We start from the raw sequence: 18,042 nt of genomic DNA on the forward strand, positions 1-18,042 counted from the left end.
TTCAAAATGACCATGCAAATGGCCATTTTGAAGATTACTAATGAGGCGCTGAATTGACTATTCAGTGCCTCATTAACATTAGGACGCTTCTGGCCATGTCGCTTCGAAAGCACTGCTTTCAAACACACGCGGCTTGGTGAGGCTCCATGAGGGGTCCTTTTTGAAAGGACCCTGCACATTTTGAAATCAGCTGAGAGGAATAAGGGGTCCTTTTGAAGCACCATGGCCGGAAGCATCCTAACGCAAATGAGGCACTGAATATTCAGTTCAGCACCTCATTAGTAATCTTCAAAATGGCCATTTGCACAGCCATTTCCAAGTTTTGGCCAAGTGTGGCCACAGCCTTAGTCTCTCATACAGTGACTATCTTTAGAAAATGTATTTTAGCAAGTAAAAACTGATCATGAGATAACCTGCTTTTCCTCTGCATGAAGTAAATATAATCCATTTTTCAGCTCTGAACCACACCATGGAAATGTTAACTCATGACTTATATTCAATTATAAAACCAAAACAATTCAACACATTTTTTATTCATTCCTTTAATCATGGGTGTAAGCTATCCACTCAAAATTATAATTATAAATAGGTCCCTATGTCTGTGACAGAGGTTGCAGAAGCCATTCCATGACCTCTGAGAATTCTGTGGTGGCACATGGGACGGACTCCAGGACTGCCCAAGCAGTTGGCATTCTGGCCAGCTGCTCAGGTGGCCCCTGGAACAGTCCTATGAGCCACTGCTCTGGCAGAGACAGGCAACAGCCTTCGGGGAGCAGGCTGGAGCAGCCACGGTCTGGCCATCTCAAGCAACAGCAAAAGCCTCACAGACTCCCTCCCCCAGTAGTGCCTTCCCCACCCTCACGATTTAGTCACAGGTTTTTGGGGTTTTTTTCTCCCAGCAAAAGCCAAGGACTAGTCATGGGCAACACATTTCTGTTTATTGCCCAGGTCCATCCAATATTTTTACTAAAAATAGATAGCCTAAGTTATAAACTACCTAGGGGATTTTGGTGAGCTTCCAGACCACACAGCCCTGAAAATTTATTCCTATGGGTGGGCTGCTCTGCAGCACTGAAGTTGAAAGGGGATCCTTGATGGGCATGCACATCAAGCTGTGCAGAACAGCTTGTAAGATCGAGGCCTCCATTTGCAAGATCTCATTTCTAATAAAGCCACACAGCAAAATGCACAGAGCTCTTTTTCATTTGTCTTGGAAAACTGAAAAACTGAGTCGACTGTGACAGATTCTGTAATGAACAACAATATGCCATTGCTGAACCTTTCCAATAACATTTCAATGAAACTTTTTATCCATAACATGCATAGCAAGTTCTCTTGACTTCTATAATTGCACTGCCTTTTTTAGCATATGAAAAATTGAGGGTTACCACTTTATGCACAAGTTTTCCTCACACGTGAATCACAGAGGCTGTGTCTACTCTACAAAATAACTTTGAAGTTGCTTACTTTGAAGTAACAGACTTCAAAGCTGAGTGTGTACACATGCCCGACTTCGAAGTTAAACTTTGAAGTAGGGTGCTACTCCATTCCTGGGACTTCAAAGTTGGGCTCCCTTACTTCGAAGTTAACTTCGATGTAAGGGAAAATGTGTGTAGATGTTCCTCAGGCTACTTCGAAGTAGCCCTCACTTCAAAGTTAACTTCAAAGTAGGATCTTAGTGTAGATGCACCAAGAAATTCTCATTTTTACCTTTCTTTTATGACCCTCCCACAAAATCATATGTGTGCTTGTAAAATTACTACAGCTCAGGGCATGTACTTTCTCAAGCATGAAGGAAATCATTCTAGGCTAAATGATCAAAATGTGTTCCCTAACTTCTCAGCTTTCAGAGGGTCAGCTGTGGTAGTTTTAAAGTGTCAAAGGACTCTTACTAGTTTTTGCTGAAACAGACTAACACATTTATTAGACATAAGGTTTAAGTTGCCATACAATTCCTTGCTCTTTAACCTCTCAGTTCTACTCTGTCATGTAAGCTAGAACGGAACCAATCCCTGAAAAGTGCTGAGCAGAAAGCAGTTCTTATATGTAAATCAAGGAGGCCTACAGGATGTCCAATGATTTTGCGGGGGGGCGGGGGTAAAAAAAAAAAAAAATCAGCCCATTCAGGTGACTGAACACGGATGTCAAACACCTAATTTCAGACTCATATTTTTGAAAATCTCTGCTTTCATGTGCACATAGTATCAAACAATTTCTTCTGTACATCAGAAAGTATTCAGATAGATGTACCTTTGATTCAGAATGGAAGGTTGTTCTATGTTCCATCCACATCCTCCACCTTCCGTGATACTGGTCACTTGTTTTGTCAATTTATTTGAAATGTCTTCACATTTGTTCATGAGTTTTAGCACCACCTCTCTCTCTTTGAGCAATATTTTGCAGTTCCATATAATATCTTCTGATAATCCATTTGTTTTACTCATTTTTGTAAACTATTAAAAGAAAAAAATATAGTAGTTGACACTGATACCAAAACTTAAAATGACAGCCAAGAAACTTGAATATCATTTTCTAACTCTTATCCTCCACAAAACACTGTATTAATCGTTTTTGAGTGTGCTTTCCTTCAGCCCTGTTTTGAGCAAATGGAAGAATCCCATAAATCTGTTTCATCAAGGGCTTTTATCTTTTAATAATACTTGGACTGTTTTGCAAAATTCAGCTCACATTTCCTGAGTTCTTGAATAGCTTGGAGACTATACACAACATTGTTAGTGGTAAGAATTATGGTATCATACAAGTAGTTTGGCTTCTATCCTTCAGACCTTCAAAAATGGACACAAAGCTTCCTCAGACAAAAGAAACAAATGCTAAAAAAAACTGCTCCAAACATTTATTTAATATTTCATACTGTGATTTCACAGGGCCACTACATTAATTTGCTTAGGAACCTCATTTTCTTTAAGGCTTCTAGACTAGAAGTGTCCAATTTATGTACTACAGGTGCTATTTTTATCAGGAAAAGGATTATTTACTGAAAATGCATACCTGGAACTGCTCTCCCATAATATTTTAGAGTTTCAATCAGCCACAAAATTACACCAAGTGGGTAGCACCCCTAAATGAGGCCTCTACAGAACAAGGAAAAGATCTGCCGGAAGCCGAATGTTTCAGACTATCTGGCTCAGTAGGTTAATTGACCATTAATGTTGGTTTTCAATAAATCTTAGGAGGCGGGGATAGTTCCAGAAGCCTGGAAGAAAGCTAATGTTATCCCAATTTTTAACAAGATAAATGGGATGTTCTGGGTCAGGTATCGGCAACCGAAAGATCAAAAAGAACCATTTTTAATCAATTTGGTTAAAAAAAATAATTCAAGAGCTGCAATACAGATATGAGACAAGTTGTAACAAATAAACTATTTTTTGTAACCCTATTTTAAGAACAGTGCACTCACAATGATTTGTAATGCAATACATGTTTACTGCAGGACATTCACAAACTTTTTACATACTCTATTTCCTCACACTTTACATGTGTGTTTGTACCACTGTCTTCCTGACTTTCACTCCTACCTACTTTTATTATGCCAATTTTACTTTGCATTCAATTTCCATTTTCTTTCTTAAAATGCATGTTGTCCTTCATAGCATGAATGCCACAAGCTTCCTTTTCCTTTTCAAAATCAAGACTTTATTAGCAACACAATCAAAACACAGACAAGGTATCATATCTCACAATCCACTGCAGATATTAAAGAGAGAGTTATCCAACGTTATGAGATTGCACATAGTTTGCTATTTAGATACGAGTTGTTCATGGGCGAGCTTTCAGACGTTCACCGTTTATCAAAAATAATGACCGTTTTTTTTTGTTTTACTTTGCAATTATAGTGTTTGGAGCTACAAAGAAGTCCTTAAAGAGCCACATGCAACTCCAGACCCACAAGTAGCAGACCCTTGATCTGGGTCATTACAGACCCATTAATCTGACATAAATCCAATGCAAGGTAATATAGCAGCTGATATGGGACTTGGTTAATAAAGGAGTGTAATGTAGTTAATGCCAATCAATATAATTCTGGAAAACCATTCCTAACAATTCTTTAAAGGAGATTAGAACTTTGGCTGATAAACAGAAATAATGTTCATGTAATATACCCGGGCTTCTGGAAGGTGTTTGACTTGGTATCCCACAATTATAAATAAAAAACTGGAATGGTATAAAATTAACATGGCAAACATTAAATTAATTTAAAAAACTACCCATCTGATAGGTTTCCAAGAGTATGTATAATCACGGAACCATCACAGAACAAGCATGTTTACTTTGAGATCCCATGGGTTAAGTTCCCAGCCCTACACTAACATTCTTACCAATGACCTGGATGAAAAATTAAAAATTGCTAAGAAAGTACGTAGAAATTGAGAGAGTGGTAAATAATAAAAAGGACAGGCCACTGATTCAGAGTGATCTGATCATTTGTGAAACTGGGTGAAAGTAAACTATTTGTGTTTTAATATGATTGAATATACCTGTATTCAACCAGGAGCAAAGAAAGTATGCCCGACTTACAGAATGAGGGACTTTATCCTGGGAAGGAGTGATTTGGGGGAAGATTGTGGGGCGGTGGTGTCTAATCAGCTGAACATGAGCTCCTGGAGGAATCTTGAGTAGAAGTGAGGAAGTTATTTTACCACTGTATTTGGCACTGGTGTGACCACTGCTGGAATACTGCATCCAGTTCTCACATCCTCAGCACAAGAAAGGTTTTGATAAATTGGAAAGCGCTCAGAAAAATGCCACAAGAATGATTAAAGGATTTGAAACCATGCCTTGGAGATAGACCAAGATTTCCAAATCTCTAGCTTAACAAAGAGAAGATTGTTTACAGTTTATTAGTATCTACATGTGCTACACTGGAGGTGAGACTGTATGATCACAATGGTCCTTTATGGCTATGGAACTATCAAACGTACAAAAATATTAACACAATATGAAACTTGGCAGAATTTAAGATTTTTTTTTCACCATTCTACTTGTCCTTTTCAGATTTTAGAACTGAATACTGTAACTAATGAGAATTATTTATGCTAAGGAAAAATAAGCATCACGGTTAACAGAAAAGGCTATAACCTGGGTAGTATACTGAGGTTTTCACAAGCAAAATGTATTAAAAACTAAAAAGATAACAAGACAATTTAGCAGAAATTTCATATTCTCCAGATAAGAGCATAGAATGGTCATTACTGGGTCAGACCAAAAGTCCATCTAGCCCAGCATCCTGTCTGCCCACTGTGGCCAGTGCCAGGTGCCCCAGATGGGGTGGACTGAAGACAATGATCAAGCAACTTGTCTCCTACCATCCATCTCCAGCCTCGGACAAACAGAGGCCAGGGACACCATTCCTACCCCCCCCACCCCCGAGCTAATAGCCTGTCATGGACATAACCTCCATGAAATTTATCTAGCTCTTCTTTGAACTCTCTTAGAATCCTAGCCTTCACGGCCTCCTCTGGCAAGGAGCTCCACAGGTTCACTGTGCACTGTGTGAAAAAGAACTTCCTTTTATTAGTTTTAAACCTGCTACCCATTAATTTCATTTGGTGTCCTGTAGTTCTTATATTATGGGAACCAAGTAAACAACTTTTCTTTATTCACCCTTTTCACACCGCTCATGATTTTATGTACTTCTATCATATCTCCTCTCAGTCTCCTCTTTTCTAAACTGAAAAGTCCCAGTCTCTTTAACCTCTCCTCATACAGGATACGTTCTAAACCCCTAATCATTTTAGTTGCCCTTTTTTGAACCTTTTCTAATGCCAAAATATCTTTTTTGAGGTGAGAAGACTACGTCTGTACACAGTATTCAAAATGTGGGCGTACCATTGTTTTACAAAGGGGCAGTAAAATATTTTGTCTTATTTTCCTTCCCTTTTTTAGTAATTCCTAATGCGTTTTTGACTGCCACTGCACATGGTGTAGATGTTTTCAGGGAACAATACATGATAACCCCAAGATTTCTTTCCTGATAAGCTGTAGCTAAATTAGCACCCATCATATTGTATGTACACTTGGGGTTATTTTTTCCAATGTGCATTACTTGCAAAAAATGTAACATTTTTACATTTCAAATAACTGAATTTGAGACAAAACCAAAATTAGACTCATTTTCACTTTTCTCATACAATTTCCTCACTTCACTCATGGGCCTGGCCACTAACTCGGACAAACTGTGAACAGCATAGATTTGAACAGCACCAGTACTTAGAACTCAAACCCCAGCCTATGTTTTTTCCTGAAAGATCTGCATTAGGAGGCCAGCATTATTTTCTTGTCGTTTTTGTGGGACAGAGACAAAAGACTTGGATGGACGGGTTCCAAAGAGTCTAACCAGGGTGGTGGGAAATGCAAGAGATTGGGTGCCACTGGGGAAGAGCTTTTCCATGAGTGTCTCCTGACTAACTGCCAGCGGTGGCCTCCTTACCCTGCAGCGATGGCACAGCTCTTAACAGATTGCCTATTTTCTATCCCACTGATCTCTAGCTGCCAGCATTCATCTCCCCGCAGTTCAGAAAGAGGCATGAGGCTTACAGCAGAGGAGTGGCCCATTTGTCTGTAAAGTCTTGTACCTCCCGAGTTGAAGCCTGAGGGAGTAATAAAGAGAAGAGTGCCCCTTGAAACAGGGAAAAAAAAAGCCTGCAAGAACTACAGCTCCCTGTGTGCTGGGTGCTAAAGTAAAAGTTGCTTCCTACATCAGAGTACCAGCACATCAGTCTTTCTTAACAGAGAAGTGACTCTGTTGGAAGATAAAGTAGGGTATTTTTCCTCATTGCCCAGAATGTGGTTTTAGACCATGGGTCTGCAACCAAAATAGCGAGAAGAGACGTTTTTTTCAAATTCAGTTACAAAATCAGTACTTCAAGAGCAACAATGCATGCGAATACAAGACATTCCTTAACAAATAATGTCAGACCATACTCTGTGTCACCCTCTTCAGAACAATGCACACAAAATGGCTTCTACCATTTAGAAAGTTAAGTTACCCCCAACCCAGGCTTATTTCCTCTGAGCCCCAACCTCCTTCCCCATCCCTACCCCCAGAATTCACTTGCCTCAGCACACGCAGCTCCTCCACTGCTCCCTGCTGCCTTCTTGGCAGGCTGCGAGGCTCTAGCAGGGGCAGGCTCAGTTTCCCCTCCCTCTAGCTTTCCTGCTGCTTTTGTCTTCCCCCACATGAGGTGGCTCTCTCCCTGCCATGGCTTTCACTTCCGGGCTCCCCACCGCAGCTCACTGTTCAGCAGCTCCTCAGGCTGCCACTGCTTAAACAAACAATACTAAATTCAGTGGGTTTAATGGCAGGCAACCGAATTTAGCTTTTTTTTTTAAGCAGTGGCAGCCTCCGGAGCCACAAAAGGAGGCAGTGGAGGCAGCGCTCAGAGCCGCAAGTGGCTCCTTAAAAAGCCGGATGCATCTCTGGAGCCACAAGTTGCCAATCCATTTTAGTCTACACAGATTCATATTTGGCAAGCACTGTGTGAGAGAGAAACAGACAATGGGAAAGGAGCAACTGTCTGTGTAGATAAATCCTTAGCTTCATCTCCAGTTTGATTGGAAATCATCCTTTCCACTGACTCTCTGCATGTCTCTTTAGTACAGGTTGAACCTCTCTACCCCAGCACTCCCTGGTCTGGCAACATCTATGGTCTGTAATTATTTTAGTTAGCTGGATATCCACTTTTGAGCCTGGCCAAGTTTTCTGCACTCCCATAAAGTTTGTTTACAACCACCAGTCCTGGCTTTCAGTATTCTATGCTGTTATTCAGCTCTAATTCACCTCTCACTGTCATCTAAGATCCCGGTAAGCAGCAGAAGTGTTGGTAATGCTGCTAGACAATAATGACCTTCCATGGTTTGGCACCAGTCAGGTCCTGAGGGTGGTGAACTAGAGAGATTCAACCTGTAATATGAGTAGGGAAAAAAACTATGTGGACAGAAACCAGAGAAATCTGGTAACTTTGCTCATGGGCAATAGGAAAAAAATGTCTTGCAGACCACACATAAACCCTTATCGATCCACCTGGCTCGCCAGCCACTCACCACTGGTCTATTTTGGAAGAAGTTTAATAGATGCTAATGAATAAAACTATATATGCAGAAATGAAACTGCCCAATTTAACTGTGCACATCTGATTTATAAAGATGCATGCTCCTATTACCCTTCTCTCACTCATTTCTCTGTTCCTCATCATTTTAGACTCCCCAAGCTCTTTAGGAAAGTGACTGTAACTTACTGGGTATTTGTACAGTTGAGACCCACAGACTTCTTGCTGTCCCATGGCAGATTGCACCAGGGGACACAAAAAGTTACAAGTATCCCCTGAATATGATATTCCAGTTCACCAATAAGGGTTATGTAAGGCTTCCACTGAAAGCATGTGTCAAACTGGTGGTTATAATCTTTGCAAAATGTATGGACAGGTAATATATAAGGAGATGTAGATCGACACATGCATGTGTATATATATTTATATGCATGTGACGTGCACACAGAGTGTGGAAATTATGTTCTTAAAGAGACCAACTCTTCCAGACAGAAAGGATAAGACACTCAGGCTGGGTCTACACATGCCCCTCCCTTTCGAAAGGGGCATGTTAATGAGCAGGTTTGAAATACGCTAATGAGGCACTGCAATGAATATGCAGCGCCTCATTACCATAATGGCGGCCGCGGCGATTCAAAAGTGCGGCTTTTCGAATCGCGCTCCCTATGGAGATGGGACCTTCCGAAAGGACCCCCCCCCAAGTTTTCGAAAGCCCTTCCTCCTATCTGTGATCATATTCATTGCAGCACCTCATTAGCATATTTCGAACCTGCTCATTAACATGCCCCTTTCAAAAGGGAGGGGCACGTGTAGATCCAGCCTCAGTTCCACAACTGCCCACTGTGGCCACAAGATTTGATTAGCATGATACAGCAAGGTTGCGACATTCGCGAATGCGACATTCATGAATTCAATTATTCACAAACGCCACTTCCCCAGGGGCTCCAGGTGGGGAGCGCCAGTGGCCGCTGCTTCCCCGGGGTTCCAGGCCCCCCATATTCATGAAAATCAACATTTGTGAAGGTTCTGAATACTGAACTGTCATGAATGTTGCAACCCTAGTGTACATCAAATGCCAGCAAAGATATTGAAGCAACTCCCAAAGAAAAATTAAGAGATAAACAATCACTGAACAAACGACTGGTTGGATACATCTAAGGGTGCAGAAAGACGCCACACTATCTGGCGAAACAAGCTGGCAATGGATTTTACCTCATGAAAAAAGGATCTTAGACCTTCTGGTTGGAAAATGCTGTGTGAAGGACATTCATTATGAATTGACTTTATATGTAACCTTTGTTTCCATTGATCCTATTTCTTCTTCTTCTTCCTCATCATCAACAACCATGGGCTTAGCGCCCACTAGCATCTGATGCCTCTCTCACTATTTCCTTCTGCCTTTCCCTGTCCAGTGTGAAGTGGCTTAGTTTCTGTAAACTAGCTCTCCTGCAATCTACTATATCATCTACCCATTCTCTGTAGGGTCTGCCTCTCCTATTCTAACCATCCATTACGCCGAATACCAGGGTTTTGATTTTTCATTCGTCGTTCATTCTGCAAATATGCCCGAACAGCTGTAACTTTCGTTGCATAACCTTCTGCAGTAGGCTCTCTTTCAGCCATATCTTCCCACATAATTCCTCATTGGTGACCTTCTGCATCCATCCTATTCTCAGGATCTTTCTATAACAACTCCTCTCGAACACCAATATCCCTCTCGTCAAATCTTTTGTTATCACCCATGTCTCTTATCTCATAACATGCTGCTGAATACACATTTTCAAGATGCTCAGCTTCATTCCAAAGCTAATGGCTTTTCTTTTCCAGATCTTATTCATTGCCTTCAAACTTGTTCTTGCTTTCACTGTTCTAGTCAGTATTTCCTTCTTACATTCTACCTCACACTTATGTTGCTCAGATATGTGAGCTTCTCTACATTCTCTAGTTCAATCCCATCTACATTGATCTTCCTTCCTACTTCCTTATCTCTAAATACCATTGTTTGTTTTATCGATGTTCATAATCAGTCTGTATTACTTCCCTTCCTTGATTAGCACTTGCACCATTTTTGCTAGCTTTTGCTCATCTTCCTCAATGATAACTATATCATCTGCGAACCTCAAGCTGTTAATTCTTATCCCATGGACAGATATCCCTTCTACCTCTTCCCTGATCTTGTTCATCACTCTCTCTAGATGCGTGATGAAAATATTTGCGAAACCAGATCTTCTTGTCTCATACCTCTACTCATTCTAAACCAACTTCTCAACTCTATACACATTCTCACTGCTGCCTCCGCATTGTCACTGATATCCTTCAACAACCATATCAGTCTGCTATCCACGCCATACAATTCTAACACTGCTCGAGTCACTTTCTGATTTATACTGTCAAATGCCTTCTAAAAATTGACAAATCAAATGTACATGTTCTTCTTTTGTCGGACTCTCTCCACTATCAATCTTAGTGCCAGTGTCTGCTGTATGGTACTTCTATCTTTCCCGAACCCTGCCTTCTCATCTGTTAGGTATTCTACCCATGATCTTAGTCTCTCAGTCAGTATCATCAGCACCTTGCCTAGATGACTTGTTAGGGCAATCATTCTGTAGCTCTTGCACACCAACACACATCTGTTCTGGTGTATTGTCACTAGCATGGATCTTGCCCATTCTTTAGGTGCATTCTCTTCTTTCCATGCTATATTACATAGTCAGTATATTTTCTGAATCATACTTTCTCCACCATATTTAATCATCTGTCCCATGATCTTATTTCCAGAGCTCTTGTAGTTCGTTCGTCATTTCACTGCTCTTTCTACTTCTTCCTTTGAAATATCAGTCTCGTGCTCAATGCTCAGTGGAGATATCTTTTTCAGTTCTTTGATCAGTCTCTCTAAAGACATTGGGGTCCAACTGTGCTTTGTGTTGATCAGTGTAATATCTCATCCATCGTTGCACAACCTTCTCCTTGTTCATGAGCACCTCTTCATTCTCATCTTTGATTGTCATCTGCTTCGGCTGCCACTCCCTATTAATAATCATCTTATAAAACTTCCCTTACATTCGCCGTAATTCCTCTCTGTATCTTCACACTGCTCCTCTAACCATTTCGCCTTTTCCTTTCTGGCCGCCTTCCTTGCCACATTGCATTTCACCCTATATTGCTTTTCCACCCGCTTGGAAACATCCCTTCTGATCTTCAACTCTCTCTTTTCTTGGACCAACTTCAGTGTCTCCTGCTTAGTCGACTTCTTATTGATGTTCTCTTCTTCTGGAGCAGTCTGCTGAATTGCCTCTTCTATCGCAATAACTATCCCTTTGACTCTCTTATCTAGGTCTTTTTCTGTGGCCGCATTCCTAATCTTCTCTTCGAGCACTGCTCTGTATGCTTTCCCTATTTCTTCCTTGCCTAGCCTCACCACATCTTTTCCTTTCTTAAACTGTGCCTCACACTTTCTCTTGAGTTTCATCTTGATGTTTGAAATCACTAGACTGTGGTCTGAATCTATATCTGCTCCTGGAAAGTTCGGCACTGCTGTACTGATGTTACCCATCTTCTTATCAGTATCTATCATGTTCTTGGACTTCCCATTATTCAATTGCCATGTCCACTTCCTACAGCTCTTTTGTTGGACTCTCATGTTGCAGATCAGCATTTCATGCTCTGTAGCAAACTCTAGTAGTTTCTCACTTTGTTCGTTTCTTTCTCTGTATCCAAACCTCCCCATTACTCTCTCCCAACCTTCGTTATCTATGCCAACCTTTGCATTTCAATCTCCTCTGATGATCAACACAATTCTCTTCAGTATCTCCTCTAGTGTCTTTGTCAAGTCTTCACAGAATAACTCAATTTCTTCCTCTGTACTGTCTGACACAGGTGCATACCCTGGAATGACCGAGATGTTGAAAGGTTTTGATCTGAATCTTGCTACCATCATTCTTGCACTCACCGGTTTGTATCCTAACAATGCTCCTCTACCTTGTTTGCCAAAAAGGAATCCGACTCCTGCCTCATGCTTCATTGTCTTCCCTGACTTTGTACCTACACATCTCTCCTGAAGCTGTCCAATGCATCTCCACCCGTCCAAATATATAGCATCGGTATCTCTCTATCTCCTTCTGAAGCAGCTCTAATTTTCCAGGTGTCCACAATGTTCGGATGTTCCACGTTCCAACTGCTATTACATGTGTTAGTTGCAATTTTCTTTCAGTAGCCAACTTATCAACGCAACCCCAAAAGCTCAATTTGTGTTGCAGACCTTGTTTATCTGGGCGACGTCCGAGCTGACATCTTTTATCATTTAGTTGTACTGGCATCAGATTTCATTTGTATTGTTGTTACATGGTTAGCGCACCGTCACTCATCTGTCCAACCCTCCTCCTTCACCCAGGCTTGGGACCAGCATGGAACCCCCTGAGTCTTCATGGCAGAGTTACTACTCCTATTTGCTCTAATTTAAATCTCCATTCTTTGTTTATTTGTTTCTTGCTTCTCACTTTTATGTGACTCCTGATTGATTTTTCTGTGAGTCAGTGGCCCCCAGACCCAGAAAAGGTTCCCCACCCCTGGTATAACCAGTATGATGTCCTGTACTGCTCCTTTGGAAACAACAGATAATTCTGTGACTGTTCAGTGGATAAAGGCTTGATTCTCTGGATGTACAATCACAGGAGTTGGGTCTGGAGTGTATCAGCACACATGGGCTGAGGGGAGAGCACGTGGGTTGCTTGTGATTGGGGTGTCAGGAAAGTGACTGCTGGAAGACATGGAGAGATCCCTCACACTAAGGGCAGGAAGGAGCAAGTAGCTTCACGATGCTGGACAGCCACAGAGAACAATTCAATAATGCCTACAACAACAGGGAGGCCTTAGTAGTGCACTTGTTCAGTACTGTGCCAACATACCATAGAAGTAGATAAACAGAGATGCTTTCCTCCACAGGCTATGTAAAATTTCTGCAGTTGCCAAAGAACTGGCCCTTCCAAAGCATATATAAAACATTTGTTCCTTTATGCCAGCTCTGACTTTTCTTAGCATTTCAGCTTTAGAAATCCTCAGTCATGCATGTGCTTGCCTAATCTCACTGCCTGCTGAGACTGTAACTTCATCCAAGTGAGTTCTCTCACCAGTACCCTGTACACAGCAAAGCTCAATTTTCTAATTCTTGCCTGAACATCAAGGTTACACTGTACTATACTGAAGATATTTCATAATGTGCCTTCTTTAAAGTAGCTTTTGTATTCTCCAGTTAATTCTACTAGACCACAAACAAAAAGCACCATTGCAGCATTTGTAGCACTAGCGAATTTATTAGGTTATGAGCTTTCGTGGGTAAGACCCACCTATTCAGAGGATTACTCACAAAAGCTCATGACCTAATAAATGTGTTAGTATCTAAGGTGCTACAGTACTTCTTGTTATTTGTGAAGCTACAGACTAACACAGCTACCCCTGAGGCTACTGATACAGTTTTTCCACCTAATATGTCACATCATATACCAAACTTCACACTGCTACCCAACCTTTTTTGATTTCATTATTACTGCTACAACTGCACATTTCTAGCACCTTTCAGCAAAGGTTATCGAAGTATTTTTCAAAGTTAGTACCAAGCTGTTTTATAGCCGTGTGAACTATGGCACAGAGGTTAACTTTCCAAGTGTCACACTAGGTGAGATGAAAGAACACAAGCCAGAATTCCAGAACTATAGTCTAAAAACTATACATTATTTCCCTCCTTCACCTCAGTCCACTTAATCACCTTTCATTTTCTAGAGTTTACCATACATTCAAAGTACAGTCTTGATTTGGCACACAAAAGCATGCTCCATTTTAGACAAATAGAAGCCCAATTAGAATAATATTTCTCAACCAAGAGGTTTGTAACTTGTTAAAAACCAGAAGTGCTTTATGACCTCCCTGCCGACTACCCATTCTAGGAAAAGAGAGTGGTCACAGTTCCCCAGACCTGTTTCTGACCAACTGTATGTTCTAGCTTCTCTCTGCATCACAGATAATCAATGTTAATTTACTTCGCAATCTTCTGTACTTGAAGTCAACAGAACGGAAATAGAACGGAGTCACCAAACACAGACAAAAGCAACCATCTCATTATTCATACTATGTTTCTACCTTTAATCGATGCACAAAACTGTTCATCTGGGAACAATTCTGTGGACAGTCAGACACTATTTATTGCAATATGTAAGCCTCATTTCTTCTGTCACATCAAATTCACTTGTTTCCATTTTGTCAACACTTGATATCTTTTCAACTCTGCTTATGATACAAACAGAACCAATCTTCTTAGGGCTTTAAATAATACTTGAATTTTCTACCCCCAAGAGAAATGGTTGTTGATAAGAAACCTTGACATGTGTTGTATCCAGATTCGTACAGAAAGATAGGCTTGCAGAAATGACTGGCAATGAGGAGAAGCGGAGTCTATTCCATTTTGCCACTTGCACCATGTGACTGAGTACAATACTTTGTGTTGCGGGGAGCGATAGCTCAGTGGTTTGAGCATTGGCCTGCTAAACCCAGGGTTGTGAGCTCAATCCTCTTGGAGGCCATTTAGGGACTAGGAAAAATAGATGTCAGGGATGGTGTTTTGTCCTGCGAAGAGGGCAGGGGACTGGACTAGATGACCTCCCAAGGTCCCTTCCAGTTCTAGGAGATGTGTGTGTATGTATGTATGTCTCAGTTTCCTTAACTATATAACTACCAATGTTTATCTGAGTCACAGGTATGCTGAAAGACTTAATATAGCCACAACCATAATTCCCCATGGAGACATGGGAAGGGGACCTTTATATCTGCAAAAAGCCCCACATAAACCAGTGGGGACTTGCTTTAGGTTGGGGTCAATCAACACACCTATCGTTACTGGATTAAGGGTCATGCTTATAATCAGTGAATGGTCAGGCAGAAATCACGGAGTGCAAAATATATTTCAATTTGAAGGGAGAAATGATAAGTACTTATAACTTGAATATTGGAAAATTCACAACACCTAAAACACTTACATTTTCTAATCTTTACTATTATATTAACTTTCCGACAAGTTCTTCACAGAATTATAGACAATGGGGTGCTCTGGGATGCAAGGGGGTACCTTACTTCAAACAAGTAGCATCCAAACATTCGCTACAGCTTTTCCTTCCTTTTACAAGATAGACGGTGATCATACAGTTCAAAAGCTGAACTTTTCAGTAACCCAGGTCTCCCTTACATAATTGAAGAATTTGTCTCTAAAGAATCAATATGAAATCTACACAAACCTGGTTTGTTAACATCAGTTCAACAAGCAGATCTAACATTATTTCAGTGAGAGTTTTAATAAAAAGATATGGTTCACTGGCAGTTTGCGTGCTTGGGTTTTTGTTTAAACAAAAAAGTGCAAAACCTTACTGAATCCCTCTAATTTAATCAATACAGGAAGCTGCAAGTAGATACCTGCGAATAAGTTTTCTGAAAAACATCTTTTATTAAAAACAACAAGGAACATGAATTTTTAATCTCTTGTTAAAAAGCAAACATTTGCCCTAATGTCAAAAGCCCTGGTTGGCATGAAGATAAACCTTATAATCTATAAATAAATGCACTGAAATTGAGACCATCTGTTCTAAAACTACACACTTTATTTCGCATCAGCATTAATCTCCAAGTTACAAAAAGATGTATTTTAGCTGCCAGTCTGAATTATCTACCTGAAAACAAAGGTATTACTGTGACAGAGACGTTCAGGTGCTCAGCTATCACACAGGATCACTAGAGACTTAAGACTTGATTTTTTCAAGTGTGCACAGTAAAGTAGGCAATAATGCATTTGTTAAAGTTAGGCCCCTTAACTCCACACTGTTTAGGCTACAGATTTATAGACAATGGATACAACTCAGAAACTTTTATAGGACCCTTGAAGCACTATCCAGTGAAGCAGTGAACAGTAGTTTTCACTGTAACCAACTACCTACCACCCAGCAATGAATGTCCTGACACCAACTTTCACCTCAATGTTGGATAAAAATAACTCCATCAAGAAGGATTAAGATTTTACTTTTTTTGTTCATTTCAGTAAACAAATCTGAATTTTTCTGTATGTGAAGCTCCTATTACTACCTGTCTTCTGCATGTACTCCTTCAATTCTCCTAACAAGTGCTGGGATAGAAGGTTTTGCTTGAAGCTAACTGGTACCTCCAGTAAGTCAACGAAGCCAGATTCTTGTCACAGAAATATCAAAGATTACAATAACTCAAATGTTATTAGTCTACTGTAACAGCCTGGCATTTTGAAGGGAGCACAAAATAGGCTATATATAAAAATAATTCTGATTAAAGGAACATAATATCGCACAGTCAAGCACTCAAAAATAGGAAATGCCAGAATTATAGTTGCCCATATGTGTGGAGAGACAAACAAATACAATTATTGCTACAGAACCCCTGGCCTTACTCAGTAAACAGTATAAATTATGATCACAATGAACTGTTATTCAATATTTTGTTTTCTCATTATTCAGCGTTTGCCCCTCTGCCTTACTTCCTTTGGATAACTCAAGCCACATTCTCAAAAGACAGAATTAAAAATTTCCTCACAGGCTTTTCTAGAGCACTCCTCACTGTAGCCTTAAGTGTTTCACCAATATAATATATTTGCATAATACTATCAGGTGATGGAATGCTATCCTCATGCCACGGAAGCACAGATATTAATATCAAAAGGATACACTTTGTGTGCCAAATCTGAGGCAGCTTAGGGTTTGTTTGTTTTTTTTTAAACCAGTCTTTTGCATTATATAGCAATTTATATGATCAATGTACGGCTAACAACTGCAGCTCAACTAAGCAGGAAAGTTCAGCATTTTTGCAAATTAAACTACATAATGTTACACCAGCCACACAAAACATGCATACAAAATGAGTGATCACTAGTGAAAAGGTCAGCTTACGGGGATTTGACTAGCACTGCACAGAAACTGTGGTAAAAGAGAAAATCTAGGGACACACTGAATTTTCAGACCATATTTCTCTTCCTACAATCCTCTCCCTCACTCACTTCACACCTTCTAACTTCTGCAATCTGATTCCTGGTTCTTGCAGACAGCAGTCTTCATCAGTACATAACCTTGATACTTTCTCCAAGTAAATTAACCCTGTGCTTTCTATGGAGGTCATTTGATCCTGAAACTGAAGGCCTCCATACTGCACACACACACAAAGGGTCCTAATAAAGATAGCACAGGCAACCTTCATTCGAGTATTTCCCACAGTCAGTGTTTGAGCTTGCACCTTTGATAATGCTCTCTTAAAAACACTTTTTTCTGGTGTGTAGCTTCCTAGGTTTTTTCTTTAAAAAAGCACACAAACTCCAACATGTGGCAGTACACTGGTCACTTCTGCTATTTGAGATGAAGTGGTAACTGATGCAAGTAGCTGGTTATCACCCTCTACTGACACCAGCGCTGGAACAGGATAGAATACTTTGCAAGCAGGTTTCGCAGATATTTATTTATAGCAGAGGGATGGTGAGACTCAGGAATCTTGGACGACATTCCAAATTCTGGGGGATGTATACTCTAGTCTAGTGGCCCCAGATGGCTGCCTATACCACAATTAAACAGCTACTTAGTTTCAGTCAGATGGAGTGGTCATGCCAGTTGCAGGTTTTATTAGCAACGTAAACATATCCTATATGTCCACATTCCAGCTGCTCATGCCAGTCTCTGCCCAGCTAGTTCAGTTTCTCTTCCCACACTCTGGATCTTCATCCAATCTAGTCCCCTCCCCCATCCAGCTGGCTCTCAGTTCAAGACTTTCACTGCTCCCATCTGACACCTGTCCTCTCCACCCTTTTTCTTCCTGGATGCCAGTCACAGGTCTCCTCCTTCTCTGCCAATCTCCAGTACCAGACCCTCCTCCCAAAACTACCTACATTTTTTAGTCCTTTAGCAATAATAATCTAGTCCTTTAATAAGTC

The 18,042-nt window shown here is 40.6% G+C and overlaps 1 protein-coding gene across 5 annotated transcripts in view; it reads right to left on the reverse strand.

Moving 5' to 3' along the window:
* SMARCAD1 (SNF2 related chromatin remodeling ATPase with DExD box 1) overlaps positions 1-18,042 on the reverse strand; it is a 109,535-nt gene that overhangs the window by 26,135 nt on the left and 65,358 nt on the right. For all 5 annotated transcript variants that reach the window (XM_074993593.1, XM_074993592.1, XM_074993590.1 and 2 more), the window contains one exon: positions 2,251-2,453. In XM_074993593.1, coding sequence (XP_074849694.1) covers positions 2,251-2,453 — 203 coding nt within the window. The remainder of the gene's footprint in view (positions 1-2,250; positions 2,454-18,042) is intronic.

The sequence above is a fragment of the Carettochelys insculpta genome, chromosome 4 (genome assembly GCF_033958435.1).
Source record: "Carettochelys insculpta isolate YL-2023 chromosome 4, ASM3395843v1, whole genome shotgun sequence".
In the NCBI taxonomy this organism is placed as follows: Eukaryota; Metazoa; Chordata; order Testudines; family Carettochelyidae; genus Carettochelys; species Carettochelys insculpta.